General features: G+C 39.5%; 2 protein-coding genes across 5 annotated transcripts in view; one reads left to right on the forward strand and one right to left on the reverse strand.

Moving 5' to 3' along the window:
* The window catches only part of zbtb40 (zinc finger and BTB domain containing 40), a 51,348-nt gene extending 41,795 nt beyond the window's left edge, over window positions 1-9,553 (forward strand). For all 4 annotated transcript variants that reach the window (XM_036151456.1, XM_036151455.1, XM_036151458.1 and 1 more), the window contains one exon: window positions 8,419-9,553. In XM_036151456.1, coding sequence (XP_036007349.1) covers window positions 8,419-8,628 — 210 coding nt within the window. In that variant the 3' untranslated portion in view covers window positions 8,629-9,553. The remainder of the gene's footprint in view (window positions 1-8,418) is intronic.
* A 146-nt stretch (window positions 9,554-9,699) lies between these two features.
* Window positions 9,700-20,078, reverse strand: part of LOC105920685 (cytochrome b561 domain-containing protein 1) — a 33,567-nt gene continuing 23,188 nt past the window's right edge. The window contains exon 3 of the mRNA XM_036151459.1: window positions 9,700-18,479. Within this exon, the coding sequence (XP_036007352.1) occupies window positions 17,973-18,479 (507 nt within the window). The 3' untranslated portion in view covers window positions 9,700-17,972. The remainder of the gene's footprint in view (window positions 18,480-20,078) is intronic.

Below are 20,078 nucleotides of genomic sequence, written 5' to 3' on the forward strand. Positions count from 1 at the left end.
GTGCCCGTATTTGTTTTGGCCTCTATAATTTTGTTCTTTGCATTTTAAGTGTGAACCTGGTCAGGATAGAGAAAGTCATCTCCGATGCTGCTTTTGGCAACCCCAGCAAACCCAAACATAAAATTGTTCACAGTCAGTGTTAGGTTACAGGTAATCCCTGTGGGAACACGACGTCATCTCCTTTGTTCCAAGCGCCTGGGACATCGAAACACTCCACCACCTGCGACAAATCTTTGACATTTTCAAACCACAGCAGCAATTCCTGGGTGTCCACACCCCCTGTCTGAAATGTCTCTCGTCGTAAGCCCAGGCTTTCAGTTTATCTCCTGTTAAGTGTCCCCCTTTAGAGCCCATTTACCCCAAAGAGTCCAAGAGTGTGTTCTAGGTACGTTTCCTGAACGCCAACCCCTCCATGTCATGTTCGTGAAACCTTGTAGTTGAATTCCATCACCTGTGAAGCAAAGCAGTCATGCATAGTCCTTTTCAAGATGTTCTTTAGCACAGCAGGAGTGTCACTGTCTGATGCCATTGCAGCTCTGATGTTCCTCAGAGCCAACCTTCATGCATTGATATCATGTTGAAGCTGTTATCCTCCTATCATCATCATCTTGTGTCCAGGAGTCACTTCTGCTGTCCTGACCAGATACCAAATGTCCAACTAATCTAATTGACCTCATTACCTTTCTGCATGTACAAGAGGACGATCGTTAGATTATCCTGGTCTAAAAGACCACTAGATTAATAGATGGCTAAACTATGTTTATGTGTTTTTTTCTTCTGGATGTTTTAACATTTAGTTAAAGAACAACTATTGTGCTATTTTGTGTTCAAACAGATAGTTGTTAAGTCTCCTCACACCTTTTAGGTAACTGCGTACAATTCCAAACTATTTACACTGGTGCTTTAATCCCTAATTTACCCAAGTTATTTATTAGAATAAGGCATTATTCTAAACTTGCAGTTTTATCCATTCAAGTCCTTAACCTTTGTGTTGCTTTACATCCTAATAATTAATTTCTTAGTTGCGCCTCTGCTTACTTTAAGATACCCAGTAAATGTTGTGCTCACAATTTCTCCTTCGCTTGAACAAGGTTAAAAGGTTTAGAGTTTATTCTGCTTATATTGAAAAATTAGCTTGCTCACTCGTTCGTTCATTCGTTTATGCTATTAACTGTTGCTGTAATGCCTACTTTAACTTTTTCGCCCACTAGTTTTTTCATGATCACATTTATCGCCCATTGATGTAATGGCATACAATGTTCTTATCCACTTTCCTTTTACGTTTAAACGGCCCCTCTATGTAATCCCCTTACTGTAATCCCCAATATAAGTTGTCAAACCTTTTAGGTTTAGCATAATTACTTAAGCTGCTCTATGCTCTCATCCCGTAACTTAATATTTTTGTGCAAAATGGATGTCTTTTAGCGGTTCCCCCCTATTTCTTCTCATGCATGATGTATTTTATGAAGCTTATTGTATCTTAAAGGTGCCTCTTTGAATCTTATTCAAAACCCCCTGTGGGGTTAATAAAATTCCAAAACATATCTATATGTATTTTAAATGATTTAAATAAAAACTTTGTTAGAAAAGTAAAAGAAAATCCTTCTTATCAGCGGCCCAAAATCTCTACCAGCTTTTTTTCCAGACCAGTACCACTTGTCCGAATGCGTTTGACCCTCTTATCGCTCGCTAATAACAGCTCTGACTTAAAACAATTAACATCCTAGGGGTTTAATAATAATCTTGATTGCTTTTAATCTGAAAGTTTTCTTCTAAGCGCATCCACCAATGTGTATGTTTCTAATGTGTGTTTTGTGTTTTAATTATGTGCAGGAAAATCTGATGTGAAATGCAGAAGGGGTGTCTGCCAACTCATCTTTGTTTCGTGTTGTGGTCCATTGAAGGTTTTCCGATGCCTCTGTCTTTGCCCCTGCAATTAGTTGTCCATTTTCAGTCCTCATGTCTCAGTTCAGCAGCACAACATCTTTCCAGGACGAGCTTTGTCCATGAATCTTCTTTCTCCAATCGTTGTGTCTGAAACCACAAGGAATTCTGCCAGCATTTTGCCAATATGGATTTTGTCCAAAATCAAATTGTCTAATAAAACAATTGTCCATCTTCATCCGTAGTGTAGTGTAAATAAGTTGAAAAGAAAAAATCAAAACAAAAATTACAAGAAAACTGTCTCAAAACAAAATCAACCACATCGTTCCCTCTAAAACAAAATTATTCTTGAAGTTCTTCACCTTTACCCCAGATCTTGATCCCTTAAAAATTTATCCAAGCAAAATATTTTACAGACAGTTCAACCTCTTTGTATAAGTTCATTAATAAAAAACATTTCTCTTAACCTTGTAGCATCACATTCCCCATTAAACCTCTATGCAGCTTCTGCAAAAATTACTGATTTTCTGTCCAAAATTTGATCAAAAACTGGATTAGGCAGGAGTCAAGTACATCACCTTTTTCTCTGTCCCCTGGCCCACTTTGGCACCGCTTGGTACTAACTTGTCTCTGAGAATGCCTAAGAAAAGAGACTAAAATCTCTCCGTTAGCACATTCCAATTATATATGACCAGGTTTCCTTGCAAGAAAAAAGCAGAAAACAGGATAGAAATGTTAATGTGAGTCAGTGGAGAGGGCAGCAGTGGGAAGGGCTACATGAACAATTTCCAAAGCCACCTTCTTACCTCTAGAAGGATACTGAATACTGAATTGTACTTTATAACTAAATTTGCCTTGCCTTGCCTAGAAGGTCTCAATATTACCTGTCATAAGTTTGTTAAACTTAGCATAATTTAGTCACTTTTGTCAATCCCTGCATGTCCATTTTAGATCATGACTTCGTACCATACGGCCTGAAAGAGCTCACTTTCCAGAGTCTTCTGTCGGAACAAGGTGGCTTTACAGTTTCATCTCACATCATCTGAAAGAAGTAACTCAGAGAAAAACAATTCTGTTAGTGACAAAAGAAAACCTGGTCTTTCTAGTGTCTTGGTTCTTAACGTGATGTGTCTAAGTTCTTGGTTGGTCCAGGGGAGGTAGGAATCTCTCGTTCCTTTACTTTCATCATTTTGTATTAAAACTTCTCATCTTCTTAAATTATCTGCCGAACAACCTTGAATGTTGTCACTTTTTTGCCACTGGTGATGCAAAAATTAAAGCAAAAGGAATCATTTAACAAAGAAATAATCAAAAAAGCACAAAACAATAAAAACCCGAAAGTAAAAAGTCTCCCAAGGAGTGCAATCTGTGTGTTCCAATATCTTATAGCATTCTTTTGATTTCTTTCTAGCTCTTTCGATCATGCAAACTTAGTTATTAATGCTTTTCAATCTTAATTGGTCAAGGGTGAAACTTTAAAGCAACCATTTCCTCTTTCAGTGTTTTGAGCTTCTGGTGTTTTTCTATACATGATAAGAGTTTTCCCCGTAATTCAGCACATTGAGAAAGCTACCCAGAATTTAACCCTTCACAAGCTGGCTTTATTTTATTTTTTCCCTCTGACATAGTTTTCGTGCCCCCAGGCCAGAACACACAGACCCAGCCTTGCCATAACATTCAGATGTTTACATCATGGTCAGATTTGTTTATCATATCTTTTGTCCTGTTTCAGGTTAAACTGACCCTCTGAGGCTTGCCTCAGCTCAGCATAACTAATAACATCAGATGCTTTTGTAACCGATGACATGCTTAATGTGGCCTTGTGATATCTTGACACTTCTCAAAATTTCTCATTAGCTGCATTCAAATCCCCAGTAAAAAGAAATAAAATAAATTAATACAGAACCCTTAGAAAAGCAACCATATTTAGTCCCATACAGTTTGTTTAAAGCACAGTTTGTCTCATCTATTTAAATCAAAAATCATGTATATCTTAATGCTCTTAAATTCTTCTTTTTAGGCAGTTGTAAAATCCTTAGTTAAAAATCTCCCCTTAAACATATCCCATCCGGTTCCATTTCTCCCAAACATTCTCCCATATGCTCCCCATATGCTGTTTGCCATTTTATTAATGTTCTAAAATTACAATATAAAAGCTTTTACTCTGTTATTATTTCAGCTGTCATGAATTCATTGACAAACACAAGCCAAACGCAATCTAATAGCATAACTGAATACACCCCAACGCCTCTGTTTGCTGTAATGCATAATTAAGCTCCAAACTAAAAAACTTTATCCCCAGTCCCAAGTATTTCCTACAGCCCTGGGATATTTTCTGTTTAAGACACTTTAGCATATCTCAGTGTAACAATTTAATTTGGCCAGATATTTAATGTTAAAAAAAAAAACTTTGTTATTTAAATCTCTCTTTTACTTTTACCTTTTTGTTAACCTAGTCCATGCTTAAAAATGTCATTTGAATTACGGAGCTGCAGTTCTCCCAAAACAAATGATCATCTTGAAACCATGAACAATAATTTTAACCGAATTAATTAATTCACACAGAAGAACGTTTAGTTACAAACGACACATACATACGTACAGTTACATACAGTTACATACATACAGATACATAGAAACTGACGACATTCAGACAAACAAACACACGCAGGCCTTTACTTCTGACAGAGAGGAAGGGCTGGTCAGATCTTAACGACGGTTAGGGCAGCTTCTTTCAAAATGCCCTGGGTAACCACACGTCCAGCACAAGGGCATATCATAACCTTTGGTTGGTCCCTTTCTATGATTTCTGTACTGCTGTGTATCTCTGCTGGGAATTTGTCCCCATGGAGGACTCTGATACATCTGAAATGGGACATCTGGAGGGAGGGATCCCACAAACTGGTCTGAACCAAACACAGGTGTCGGGGCCATAACCATCTGAGCTTTTGCAACATTCTTCTTCCTCCTCCTCCTTTTACTTTGATTGTCTCTCAGCTGTTTTAGCTGTTCAGCTACGAGTTGTTGTTTTAAGTTCTGTATATCACTGCTAAGTTGCTTCATGTTTTTTTCATCTATATCCAGCTGATGAACCAAAGCTGCCATCCATTGATCTAAAGGCATATCATAACTCGCAACCATTCTATACATGTTCTGCTTAACATCCTGTGCCTGGCCCTTTAACATTGCTTGTTTAAAGAGTTGCTGCAGCGTGACTGATAACGGGCAAGAGCCCGTCTGGTCTTCCCATACTTTCAACATTCTGTTCACATATGCTAAAGCCGACTCCCCTGCACAACGTGTAGTGTCATTTAAAAGGCCAGAATCCGTACTTACCGGATAAAACGCCCTCAGTGTGCTCCAAAGTTGCCGTGCTACTGGGTCCAGAGGGGCAGCTGCTCCTAGTCCGTCAGTTCCAGCAGAAACTTCAACCGCATGTACCTCATGTGGTTCCAGGTATGCTGATAAGCTAGTCCTCACATCACCAAAAGCCAATACATACCCGCTTAAAGTCTCCACGAATGCTTTGATCCAAAGGTGCGCCCCTTTTCTGGGATCAGGGAACATGTGCCTCAGATGAACGTTGTCAGCACATGAAAGAGGGCTGTAACCAGCTGCATTCACCTGTCCTGTAGCACTGTGAGTCTGAAACAATGGCAGTTGCACACTTTGTTTTGTTGCAGGTAAAGAAAGATCAGTTTCGCTAGAATGCCGGCTACATCTGGGTCTTACGTCACAGCTTACCTGTCCCCCACATAATTCTATACCAGGCACATGCACCGAAGGGTCTGATGGAAGTCACCACACTCCTGGCCTTGGATAACAGTTCTGCACTATCACCACACAGATTGTTTTGCATAACCGCGGCTGCACCAGAAGCAGACATCTCTGGAATAACAGGGGCTGTGTACTTATCTTCTTGTTTGAAAGAAGATGATTCCCTTACCCCCTGCAGATTTTCACTCTCTTGTTGTTTGTCGAGGCCTGAGAAGCAAATGCTGAAATAATGTTCAGTTAGTTTTATCAAGCCTGCTATTTTGATTTCCTCTTTTTGGCATTTTTCTCTAGCAAACTCACCTGCATTAGCCGTTTCTACTTGTGCTTGGGCTAGTCTATTTTTTAACATTTGCAAATATTAAGTGCACATTTGGGCATCGGGTGGAGGTCCTTTTGTATCACCAAAAACCCCGTCTCTCCTCATTTTTTCACACCACTCCTCAAATTGTTTTAAATGGTTTTCAGCATCTCTGTGTGGAAAGCTTGCCATTATGCTCCCTTTTCCTGTCTCCAACAGTGTTCCTAAAGAACACCCCTGGAGCTCATTTTCTGCCTGATTCTCAGCGATTCCAGCACTCACACGTTTTGGCCAACCTGCTGGGACAGCGTCCTGACCCCGGTCCAATGAGAGCTTATTTTTTTTATCTCTCAGACACCAAAACTTATTATGTTCCTATATGCCTTATAATTGTGTTTTTACACGGCAGTTTCAATGAGCCAGTGTACTCAGGATGAGCAGGTTATATGTCACCTGAACAGGTGCACCCTTACCCTTCACTTCCAAAGGCTCAATGTAGTAACGTGTCTCACACACACACACACACACACACACACACACACACACACACACACTCTGGCCAATCTTTAGTTAACTCAGTAGGTACCTCCGGTCTCAATCTCATACGCGCTCGTTTTTCGAAAAAGGCTGCTTTTATATTACCGCAAAAACGAAGATCTTTATGTTCGTCCTCGCGGAAAATAAGGGAGCTCTAAACCCACATTTTCTAGGCTACACGATGTTTTAGAAGCCACGCGTGTTCTCAGTCTCATACGCGCTCGTTTTTCGAAAAAGGCTGCTTTTATATTACCGCAAAGACGAAGATTTTTATGTTCGTCCTCGCGGAAAATAAGGGAGCTCTAAACCCACATTTTCTAGGCTACACAATGTTTAAGAAGCCACGCGTAACGGCGTGCCTGTCAGAATGGCCGCTTTTATGCTACACACAGAGGAACACGTTTTCCTCTGTGCCTAACAAGGGGACCTTTTAAACCCTAAATTCTCAAGGTACACAGTATTTTCAGAAGCCTGGCCAAAGCTTCCCGGACTTTCACCTCTGTGACCGCACGCAAATCCCAAGTTCTTATCGACACGTTTGCAAACAATTATCCTCAAACCTTTCTCTGCCTTTAGAAATACAAAAAGTCGGCCCTCCGGGAAGAAAAAGACACTAGGAGATGAATGAAATCTCCTTACCTTTTGTGCGGCCGCGGGCTGTGTGTTTTTCTTCCGGAATGACGTCCTGGCCGGAAAACGGAAGGTGGTACGCCGCCTTTTGGGACCAGGCGGAAACACCAATTTGTTACTGTTTCACCGTGCCGTGTCTACGGTGAAGCACCCTCGGTGGACCCTGTTCGTTTTACCCAGTCAGGCGACCCCCACTTACTTTACTACCTTTAATGTAGGACGCATAATACAGACAAGTATGCTATTAGTTATATTTTATCTAGTTAAAGACAGAGAAATAGTTACAGTCACACCAGCGCTGATGGGCCCCTGATCGGCAGGAGGCCCCGAGTGCTCATCACACAAACATTATAAAGGGATGTCGGGACACACCCATACAAGGGCGGTACACATCCAAACTGTGACATCAGCAGGGAAGCTGTGTCACCTCCGGGGTGGTATCTGATAGATATGTGCCGGGATAAACAGCTTGTTCCACTTGACCTTGTTGATATCCTAACAAAACAGAAGAGGTTTTATTGCTTCGCAATTTGGATTAGGAAAATTGAGGATTAAATGTTCAAAAGAGCTGTAGTTATTAGTTGGCCTGGGACTAATTAATAAATCAGAGCAGAGATCGCACGTGCTTTGCCTATGAAGCTAGAACATTCATTTCAACACAAACAGCAATGCTAGCTAAGCTGGCATCGCTGTTTTCTCCAACTTAAACCGATATCTATCAATAAGTGAAATACACACCTACCTAGATAAATGTATATTAATAATGGGAGATATTTCACTGTTGATGGCGGGGATTTAGCTCTGGTGATGGATGGCTGATAAATATCTTGACATGAGTCATGACTAGCTAGCTGCTACCTCAAGTGACAAGAGCACAATTTGTGCTGCTGCTGCACAAAACATACCGTAAATAATCATGCAAACATACCTTTATCTTGCTCTTTTTTCTCCTCCTCTGTCCTTTTCTTTTTTCGGCACCAGAGGGATATGTCCTTTTTTGTGACATGGCTTAGGCTTATTTATTATCATGACGTGCGTGCCTGTGCAAATGTAATTATCAATGCGAGTTGCGAGGTGTCTAGTGTATGCGCATGAGCAGTTGTCGACAAATCAGAATTTTCTTATCTTGAATTATTCATTTACTAATTCATCTTAATTCATGCCATCATTTATATTACTTGTTTAAGTTATATATTTGTTAATAAAATAACACTGATACCAGAGCCGGCCCTGCTCTGGTGTCAGTGATCCGAAATGTTTACTGTACCAACCCAACTGTTCTGTCCCATCAGGTGATTTCAGCTGAAGACAAAGAGGACGGGACAGACATGCTGTCTGAGGAGCAAAGCCACATTGGAGCTGACCAGCATGTGCCTGTAGCTCTCAGCAGGGGAGGTGGGAGCAGATCATCAGGTGAGGTGGTGAAGGTTAACATCAACGAGCTGCTGAGCAGCAACGTCGCCTTCATATGCGAGGACAAAAAGTCTACTCCGAACACCTAAGAAAAGATCCTTGGGGACTCTGTTGTAGCTGTCAGCAGATGTGTTTTTAGGAGGAACTTTGTGTTGGAGGTCCAGCTATAGATCTGTTTGCATGGAGCTGCTTTTGATGTTTAAATTCATTTAGTTTCTGATTACTGCGAAATTCTGGGGCCAGTTCAGTACTAAGGATCAGATAAACTCTATACTAAATTGCACCTTTGTATTACCCTTCTGATCACCTCCCAAACCAGAACATTTTTTTACTCTACAGAGGACTGACACATTTTGATAACTGCAGTTAGGCTTAAGGATATGTGCTACACTGAGCGTGTATACATTGTAAAACATGCTCAAATAAAATTTACCCCCATAAAGTTAATTATTAATATTAATTTGGAATTTTAGTTTACGACAAAGAGGTCATAAGGAGCAATAAGTGAAATTTCAATATTTTAGAAAGAACTAAAAGTATCTTTTTAGATGGACTATCATATAATGTCACACACCATCTCTCTGTGTTGTTCTCCAGTCTCTTGTTTACATAGCCAGGCCAGCCACACGTACACGTATGTGCATATGAACACCTGCCACTCAGCTGCCCCACCTAGTGTGAAAAATCGCTTATTGCTCCTTTAATGAAAGTACCATGCAAAGTCATGGGGTAGGGACTAGAATTACTCAGATTATCTTCGGGGAGGTGGGACCACAGTCACCATGACAACCATTAGTAACCCACATCACTGCAATGGACAGAGATCCTGCAGTGCCCACAAGGCACCCCTGCTCAAGAAATGTCTGATGTCAGAGCTAACAAGCACTATGTTGTTGTTTTTTTAGGATTAAAAACTTATTTCACTCAGTCTTAACACAAATTAACTTATCAGCCTTTATGGCTTTTGTTGATATTCTGTCTGTGTTAAAATAAAATATTCACTTTACAAAGTAACAAACAGTCCATAAGGAGGTGTTTTTTTTTCCACCACTGCAAACAAAGGTTTTATCTTTGTGCAAGAAAAGTCCTGCTGTCTTGATATGTTCTGTAGCAGCAGCCAGTTCTGTAACCCAGAAACATTAAAGACATGAACACCACAATTTGAACAACTGATAGATACATGTTTATTACAAGTCCTTAAAGACTTTAGACACCCACAGGACCAAAGTGCTATACACAATCATAAGATACAAATGATCAATCATAAAACAATAAGCAAAATGGTATATAAAAATAGTAATAAAGTAAAACACTGTAAAATAAAGTCAACATCTTGAATTGTGTCAAAGCCAAAGAAAAGAGATGGGTCTTAAGAAGAGATTTAAAAATCACAAAGTGAAAAGGCCTGTCTAATGCCCAAGGGAAGGTCATTCCACAGCTTGGGAGCTGCTACAGAAAAAGCACAACACACAAACTCTTGATTAGTTCTCAGTGCAAGTGCTGTCCACATGTCCTCTATATGTGGCCAGAAGCTGGTTCAGACTCCCTGAAACCAGAACAGCAACATCTTTTCTCTTATTTATTGCTTAAGTGTTGTAAACAAGTCAAACACAACATAACAAAAACAAGCACAGAAAACGTATATACTTTCTATTTTAATTTTGTTCTAAAAACTGAACTGGTGCAGGTCAATCACTTTATTTACACAACTCTTCACTCTCTAAAAAGGCAACAAAGTGCTTTACAGCAGCAAAATTACAAAAACCCTGAGCCATAAAGAACAGAAACCAATAAACACAAGTAAGATTTTACCTCTATGGACCAAAGACATAACATGGTTAGAAATCAAAAATAAGTTTTAATGTTTCATAGTTCTATAAGAAAACCCTAGGACTGTTTCACAAAACAGAATTTAGAAATCCAGCATAAGAGATAAACCCAGTCTTGACCTAGTATGATCAGTGCATCCTGGCTCTGTTTGTTTCACAAAGGCCAAACCAGGCTCAGGAGATCCGACTATGTCAAACCCAGTTCAGGTTTTTCAGATAAATGTGTGTCCGCAGTTTTCTTCAAGAGACCATGAAGTTGATCACAATTTCCTTGTTGCTGCAATGATGCCAAACCAAATGAGCAACATCTGTTGATGGACGCTAGGAATTGAAGCACAAAATACTCAAGAAAGCAAACATGGCCGCAATTATAAATTAAAATCTGTTTGGAGCTACAGGTGTTACACCATCTTCTGCAACCTATCAGATTCTGTGACTTGAGGGCGCTGTTTCACTGACCCCTCCATAACTTCTCAAAAAAAGCGGTAGAGGGACAAAGCTTTGTCAGCAGACAGCCTTTATAAAACAATGTTTTATTATTTGAGTTTAATAACATTAAGCATAATGCACTGCGTTAGTTCTGGAGGAGTCAGCAAAACAGCGCCCTCTAGAGTCCCAGAATCTGATAGTTCATCGCGGAAAATTGTGTAACACCCTCAACACATGCAGTAGTCTATTAAAGTCCTTTATGTCAAACTTGGAATAACAGAAGTCTTATAAAACACAACCAAACAGTAACAATGCCCACATTGATAATTATAAAGTTAATAAATTAGTGAATCCATGTGCATTGGGTTCTCCTGAGCCATTTCTAATTGTTCTACATTCAATTCAGTGTATGTAGCACTAATTCAGTTTATACTGTCCTTAAATCTGAACACAAAAATAGAACTCAGTCTGCAGGTAAATGAGGTGACTGTTGAAAGAATATGAAAAAAAAATCTTGATGTCATTGATGATAAACCTAACTGGAAACCTCCTATTAGACATATTCAAAATGAACTGTCAAAAAACATTTCAGTGTTAATTAAAGCTAAACATGGTCTAGATCACATTCTGTACTGTTCCTTAGTTTCACTGTACTTAAGTCATTGTGCCAAGATTTGGGGTAAGAATTACAAAACAATAATACAAAGATAGACATCTGGATCATACTAAGCTAACATTCATAAAATCACATTTTATAAAATTTCCTGACATTGTTAATCTACAAACAACTCTTTAAAGCCAGTGATGAAACTGTCACATTCAAAGAATGCTGAAGAAAGGCTTTACAGATTAAGCGGTACCAGTTTCAAACCTGTAGAATCAGAACCACCTGGAAGACTTTCTGTATTTGAACATTGCTGTAGTTCCACATTAATCAGCTCACTTGACTGTTACATGTTTGACAGCCCTTAATTTAATCCACCCAATCAGACAAACTGAAATTGAAGTAAATATGTTCCAAGTGGACTTCCGGTTATGGCGGCCATGTGAGAAGGCGCATCGCACATCGCCCAGCAGTTTGTTGCTTTAAAAAGAGGGAAAATAATCGCTGCCCACAAAGATTTATATAAAAAAAGGGACAATCTGATGTATAATGTCAAGCTCAACTAGACAACATAAAGGGAAAAGAGAAACATCCAAGCAAACAAAGTTATTCGAACACAACCTCCGTGGAGAAGCTAGCAAGGACAAAAACATGGCTGCGCATGAGGGGAAAAGTGAACCGGATAATAGTAAGTCGGATCAAATCCTAGCTGCACTGGAGTCATTGAGAAACGAATTCTCCGTGAAACTTGATGGAGTGATGGTGACAATGCAAGATGTAAAACAGGAACTGAAAGACTATAATGAACGTATGTCACAGGCGGAGGACCGCATTTCTACCGCGGAAGACGAAGTGGCTAACCTAAAAGCTAACGTGAGCTCCCTGCAGGCTAAAAATAAATCTATGGAGGACAAACTCATGGACTTGGAAACAAGATCTCGCCTGAACAACTTGAGACTCGTGAATTTGCCAGAAGGAGCCGAGGGTCCCGATCTGTGTGCTTTTTTGGAGAAGTGGATACCGGAGGCGTTGGGGAATAAGGCGCTGCAACCCTCGGTGAGCCTGGAAAGAGCTCACAGATTAGGACAGAGAGCGGACGGAGCTTCCCGACCAAGAACCCTGATAATGAGGTTCCTCAACCACCGAGAAAGGCAAGCCGTCATTCGAGCTGCACGGGAAAAGAAGGACGTCTTCTACAAGGAACAACGGGTCCGCTTCTACCCCGACCTGGCCACCGAGCTTCACCAGCTGAGGAAAAAGTTTGATCCGATCCGTGAAGAGCTGCGTAAATTGGGCATTCGCAACGGAATAACTCATCCTGCAACGCTTCTAGTGACTCATGAAAACAAAACACAGGCATTCAAAACACCTGGGGACGCAAGGGAGTTTCTCAAGAAAATCCAAGGGGGCTCAGGACCCATAGAACACTAAGTAAAGAATGAAGCTTCAGATGGAGTGTAAAGTAAGATAAACAATTCATTGAAATCCATCATATGATACCATATAGTTAAAGCGGTCTCATGTTATCTGGGAATTTTCTTGGTAATTCAATATGTGACTTGATTGATTATATTTCAATGTTGCTTAACATGTTACATATCCACGTTAGCAAATTTATAATAATAAAGCGTAAGGTAACACAGTCCCTAAAGATATTTTTTTCAATTTCAGTGGGCAGGAATCATAAGCTATAAGCAACAACAAGGGCATTTCCTGCAGAATAGTGGTTTTGCAGATCCTCACTGGTTGTGGATCGGCTTTTTGCTATAAGGGGAGTCTAATGTATGTGGGTGGGATTCTCCCAGTGTGGAGAAGGGAAATGGTAGAAAGGGTTTTTTTTTTCGGTTTGTGTATTGGATGTATGTTCTAGCATCTGACTTTGTTGCCCCTCTCATTTCTATACAGTAAAGCGTCCAAATACCTCTATTACTTTATGCCTCAAACTGTAAAATTTTATTTTGTTTCATGGAACTGCAGGGGACTTCAACGTCTCCAAAAAGTCAAGCAGGTTATGAATAGACTGAAAGAAATGGACTCTAAGATTATATTTCTTCAAGAAACACATCTTCTTGATGAGAACATCTTAAAGGTTAGGAGGAGGTGGAGGGGCAACATATATACGGCACCATTCTCAACTCATTCTAGAAGAGTTATGACTCTAATACATGATTCAGTGCCCCTGCAAATTAAAAACATTATTAAAGACAAAAGAGGAAGGTACTTAATTCTCCAAGGCTCCTTAATGTCGGAAAATTTAATTCTAACCAATATATATAGACCCAATGAGGATGACAGTAACTTTTACAACAACCTACTCCTCACTCTTTCGACGCTTAAAGGATTACATATAATAGGGGGAGACTTCAATTGTACATTAAACCCAAACATGGACAGATCAACTGGACAAGACCAATCACATTCTAACTGTAGAGCAGCAATTCATTGTATGATGAAGGAGCTGAAGCTGCTAGATGTTTGGAGAGAAAAAAACCCAACTAATAAAACATACTCCTGTTACTCAAGTACTTTCAAAACTTACTCCAGAATAGATTACTTTTTAATTTCCACAGAATTAAAGTTTAAAATTCAGGACTGCTCCTATGACAATATTGCAATTTCTGATCATGCTCCATGTTGTTTGAGCTACAAAGATGATCAATTAAGGTGAGATACACCGAGATGGCAATTTCAACATAAATGGCTACAAGACCGAAATTTTGAGGAGTATATCAAGATATTACAACAGAAGAAATAGGACAAGCCATTGACAATATGCAACTAGGGAAAAGAGCAGGCCCAGATGGAATTCCAATAGATTTATATAAGATCCTCAAAGACAAGCTCCTGTCCCCATTATTAGATATGTTTAAAGAAATTTTTCACTCAAATTATTTACCTTCCTCAATAAATGCCACCATGATAATCCTACTGCCGAAGCCAGGTAGAGCTCCAAATAAATGTGAGAACTTTAGGCCGATTAGTTTATTGAATTTAGACCTAAAAATAATCTCCAAGTTGTTAGCACGACGATTGCAAAAAGTTTTAACAAAGACAATTGATCAAGACCAAAATGGGTTTATTTTGGGGAGGCAAGGCTTTCATAACGTGAGCAGACTATTAAATATAATTCACTATAATAAAGGTGCCCCAGACTCAGCCCTTTTGTCATTAGATGCCGAAAAGGCATTTGACAGAGTCCACTGGGATTATCTTTTTCAAGTTATGGGTAATTTCAACTGTGGAAACAACTTTGTAAAATGGGTCAAAATATGATACAGTAATGCCTCAGCTGAAATATTAACTAATAGAAATATTTCCAAACCAATAAAGATAAATAGAGGCTGTAGGCAGGGCTGCCCTTTATCGCCTTTACTATTCACTCTGGCAATAGAGCCCTTTGCTATTGCGATTCGCTCAAACCCCCATCTCACTGGAATTACTGTTGGACCTACAGAGCACAGGATTTCTTTGTTTGCAGATGATGTGATTTTGTTCATATCAAAATTAAATCAATCAATACAAACTGTCATGGAAATAATTAAATCATTTAGTGAAATTTCTGGATACAAAAAAAACAAAAACAAGTCTTCTAATTTCTTAATGAACGCAAATGAAAGAAACAACCCTCCCTCAGATGTCTTGCAGTTCAAAATAGTCAGCGATTTCAAATATTTAGGGGTACAAATCTTTTCTGACCTTGATCAGGTCGTTGTGTCAAATTACAATCACATATTGAATGAAGTAGACAAGTTATTTGAAAGATGGATGACCTTACCAATATCTTTAGTTGGAAGAATAAATATAATTAAAATTAATATATTGCCAAAGGTGCTTTATGTGTTTCAGAATATTGCTCTTCCGCCTCCTCCTGAATTCTTCTCACAAATAAAGAAGAAGATGTTACGCTTCTTATGGAACAACAGGAAGCCCAGACTGCGTCTGTCTCTACTGTATCTCCCTTATGACCGGGGAGGCTTGAAGTGCCCGAATTTCCGCTTGTATTATTATGCTGTCCAGCTAAGGTCTATGATGTTTTACTACAGTAACCATTCTCCACATTGGATTGAAATGGAGACTCAGAATTTAAATTTAACTCTCCCCTCATACTTGTATTCAAATTCAATACTAAAGCTTCTAAAACACGCTAAAAATCCATTTCTTAAAAATATGATAAGAGTGTGGAAAGATGTAAGAAGAACCTTAAACGAACCAAATAGTCTGTCTTTATTCAGCCCGGTGTGGGGAAACCAGCTCTTTGTACCTGGAAGAACTGACCCAACATTCAAACTATGGAAAGACAAAGGACTCCAAATGATTCAGAATTGTTATGAGTCAACTCAGACATACTAATGAGCTTTCAGGATTTACAGCATAAATTTCATCTGGATAAGAAACATTTCTTCAAATATCTCCAACTTAGGAACTTCATACGAACAAATCAGAACAATGAGTTAACAAAGCCTGTCATGTCAACGTTAGAAAAAATGTTAACGAAGGACAGTTTGAAGAAAGGAATCATAACTGACTTTTATCACTTAATGATGTCGCATACTTCAGAGGGATCTCAGGATAGACTTCAGGCTTGGAAAGAAGACTTATCGATAGAGTTAGTAGAAGAAGATTGGCAAACAGCTTGTAAATTGGCCCACACCAGCTCTATTAATACAGCCCTTAAGCTTATTCAATTCAAATGGTTAATGCGGGTGTACATAACACCGGTGGACCTCAACAGATATAACAAGGAGATACCTGATGTATGTCCAAAATGCACAGAAGGCAGAGGAACTCTGGTCCACTGTATGTGGCAGTGCAGGGAAATTATACAGTTCTGGAAAGAGGTAAAGCATAGCATTGAAAAAATAATTTCCAAACAGATAATCTTCGAGCCAAAGCTATTTGTGTTTGGATTATACCCAGGAAAACATACGTATACAAAAAATGAACGAGTGTTTATAAACTTAAGTTTACTTAATGCAAAGAGGTGTATATCGATCTGTTGGAAGAAGATTCACAGACCGACCATCAACCAATGGCTGCAGCAGATGTTATCTGTCCTCCCTTTGGAAAGAATTACGTATATATTGAAAGGCAAACAGGACCTGTTTGAATCTATCTGGAATTCCTTCATCACATATGTCAAGCATTTAAATATTTCAGAAGAGGGTGATAATGATTGAAGAGCAAGTGTATTGCAGTTCTCAAAGACAATTTATTGAAGGACTTTTACTGTTAAACTTAATTCCCAATATAAAGTAATACGAAAGGTGACCAGCTGTACTAGAACAGATACTATGAGAGGACATTTGTTAGTCTTTTTTTCTTTTTTTTCTACTGTTTTTGTCTGTACTTCACTTTGGTGTGAACAAGGAATACTATTATTTCTGTTGTCATATTGTATACACTGTTCAAGATGTCTACTTAAACAGTTAAAACTTAAATAAATATATTTTGGGGAAAAAAATATGTTCCAAGTCATCCTGGTTGGAATCTAATGCTTTTTAGTTCAATTTATTTTAGCAACCAGGAACAACTCTGTCCTTAACCTAATGCTGTGGTTTGAAGTTGTTCTGTAGCTGCTTTGCAGGATCTAAACAAAGCCATGCATGGCTGACCGAGGCCAACAAGAAGACATATCTCAGTGTTGGAGGGTGATGCACAAAGAAGCACTGAATCCAATGTTCAAGAAAGACTGAGCATCCACTCTGGTTTTTATTACTCAGCTTGGCTATCTTTTGTTCCAGCTGTTATCATCCAATCAGAACAAGGAATTCTCCAACTTTCAGAACAAAATGTTATTTAGAGACATGAGCCTTCCTCAGAAATAAAAAAGCTTTTCTTGAATCCTTTAGTGTTCATCAATTACCAGGTTAGATTTTTTTTTTTACTCAAACAACTGTTAAAGGGAATTATCTTTTGGTTTTGTACTACACTGCTGGCATCACATCTAAAGAATATTTTCAATGTTTCACAGCATAGTGACCGTTACTGGAAATAAGCTGTACACATATGGGCTGATGGTATGTTACCATGAACAACACTTTAGTTCAGATGGAACTTTCATATTGAAGTAATTCCTGTAACATTTATTAAAGTCCCTAGAAATATAAAGCAACACATTGATCTTATTGGTTTCAAGTAACATGTTTTCATTTATATTTTACAGCCTTTACCATAAATACACATTTTATTCAGTGTTCCACAAGTAAACTGTTAATGTGCTAAAAACTGCTGTATCATCCACCTACCTAGTTGTGCTTTCAGACATTCAGAAGTCTACACTTTCATCCATGAGACTCAAATATGCAGAGATAAAGACAACTGAAGATCTTCATGATGCAATTCCCCCACTCACCACCAGGTGTTTGCTGTGTGGACTTAAAGCTGTATGCAGAGGAACATTTTGGACACACTGCTCAGACTTAGTGCCTCACCAAATTCTGAAACAGTTTTTTTTAAGTTTATAAAACGGCTGACCTCAACACAAGGTCACTTGAAAAACTGTACAGTTGATTCCTCTGATTCTCAACCTCTGTACAGTCCAACACACACACTGAATGATGTCTTAAGGGGTCTAGCTGCTCATTTTCTTACGTGGCAGGTAGGCATTGGTGATCTGGTTCATTGCCACCAGGGCAGGGAAGAGGGGTACCACAGCAAAAACCCACCATGCTACCCCCTTCACTGTTGCCTGGAACCAGTCTGAGAACATGGCCAACATGACCGTTGCCGTGGACAGCAAGTAGACCACCAGGCCACAGGTGGCATGGTACAGTCTAAGTCTGGCCGGGGAGGGGGAGAGGTGCAGCTGGTTGTGGAAGATCACGCAGATGCCGCAGGCTGCTTGAAGCAGGGAGGCAGCAAGTGTGCAGGAACCCAGTAGGCTGTGCCAGGACACCAGGTGGGGCAGCTCAGACACATTCTTGCTGGCCAGTATGAAACTGAGCCCAACTGCTGCAGCTATCAGGGCCAGAGCCTGGCACAACCAGTGGAAACGGATTTTATTCTTCCGAGACTTGAGGCAGAAGATGGTCCCCTCAGCAGAGAAAAGGAGGATTCCTTCAGTCATACACAAGCAGTACTGCAGAAAGAAAAAAACAGTGTCAGTCATCCCAGTGGAAACAGGAAATAAAAACAGAGATTTATACAATGTGATTTTGCACTCTGACTAATGTCATTTTAATCTACAGTATCTCTGAATACCTTTATGTATAAATGTTTACTTGTTCATACAATTATTACAGCAAAGTTAGTTTTCACAGGATATGATTTTGAACCGTAAATATTTATATATTTACGGATCTGTAATGACTGTAATGGAAGAGAATGGTACCAGAATGTGTAGAAGAGGAAATGGGAACAAAGTCATTCAGGTGTTTTATGGTTAAATTATTGATATAATAATTAAACTAAAACCGGTGTGAATGACTTAGCAAAATGTACAAAAATGTAAAAATGAAATTTGAAATAAATAATATAAAATAAACAGGAGAGAAATATGGAGTATTAGATATCAGAATGCAATATAATATTCTTTATAGACTCCACTTTTCTCATTTTAATTTGTGTTTTCTTTTTCATGAGTGTTCGGTCAGCTTTTGAAGATAACAGAACCACAGTAGCTAATGACTCTGACCCACTGGCTTTGGTTCTGTCTGCTTCCAGGGTGCATTTCTGAAGTACAACAGACATAACTGCAACATCCCATGATAAACATGGTGATCAAATTAGGCTGAGGATCATAGAATTTGGACACTTGTACGTGTGTGTGTCACTGAATGCTACTGCTGAAACATCCATGATTAGCTTCCAGTTCAGGGATGAGCTGTTCCTGACAGAACAGAGAGGTATCAGTAACTGTATGTAGCCGAAGCAGTGCTTGCTGTTAGCCTTCCTCTCCGTCCAGCAGCATCAATTATTTACAGTGGAAAGATGACAGAGATACAACGATTGGATGCTCTAAATGGGGAAGGACTGCTAGTCACCAGAAAGCCTACTACTCATGGAGCTATTTCAACTAGTTTTACTCATTAGTACAGCTATGCAAATAGAAAATGTCATATGTGGTGAAACCCAAATCAGTTAAACTCTCTTAAACGTCAAAGAAGTAACGCTGTCATTATTCATAAGGTACTGTATGAATGAATGGGACTTCAGAGACCCGTTAAGTTATTCTTCCAACGGCCAGGGTTTGGAAGTCAAGAAGAATAAGGTGTATTTAACAAAGGTGAAATCAAATAATAAAGCACACATCATAACTGACAACTTTCTTGATTGTCAATGTCATGGTTTAGTTTTGGTCTGGCTTTTTCTCTGTTATTTTTCAGTTCCTCCTCCTGTCACTCAGCAATCAGTCACACCTGTTAGGCCCTAATCAGTGTGAACTCACTCCACCTGCCAGCCTCCCTATATAAGCTCCCTTCAGTTTGCTCCTGGTCGCCGGCTCGTCTTCAGTAATCACTACCACCAAACCTGTCAGCTTCAGTTCGCTTCTGTCTCCCTCACAACTAAGCCTGACTGTTCCAGTCGTCCGTCACATCTTGCTCCTCATCGGTCAAGCTAAGTACCGGTTTGCTGCGCTGCTGGATTTTGCTCCGTCATCTTCGTTGTCCTCTGTCCTACAGTCCTGGTTCTGCAGCAGCCCAGCTCCCTCCAGATTTCTCCCCGCTCCATTCCTATC

Source organism: Fundulus heteroclitus, chromosome 20 (genome assembly GCF_011125445.2).
Source record: "Fundulus heteroclitus isolate FHET01 chromosome 20, MU-UCD_Fhet_4.1, whole genome shotgun sequence".
NCBI classification, from domain to species: domain Eukaryota; kingdom Metazoa; phylum Chordata; class Actinopteri; order Cyprinodontiformes; family Fundulidae; genus Fundulus; species Fundulus heteroclitus.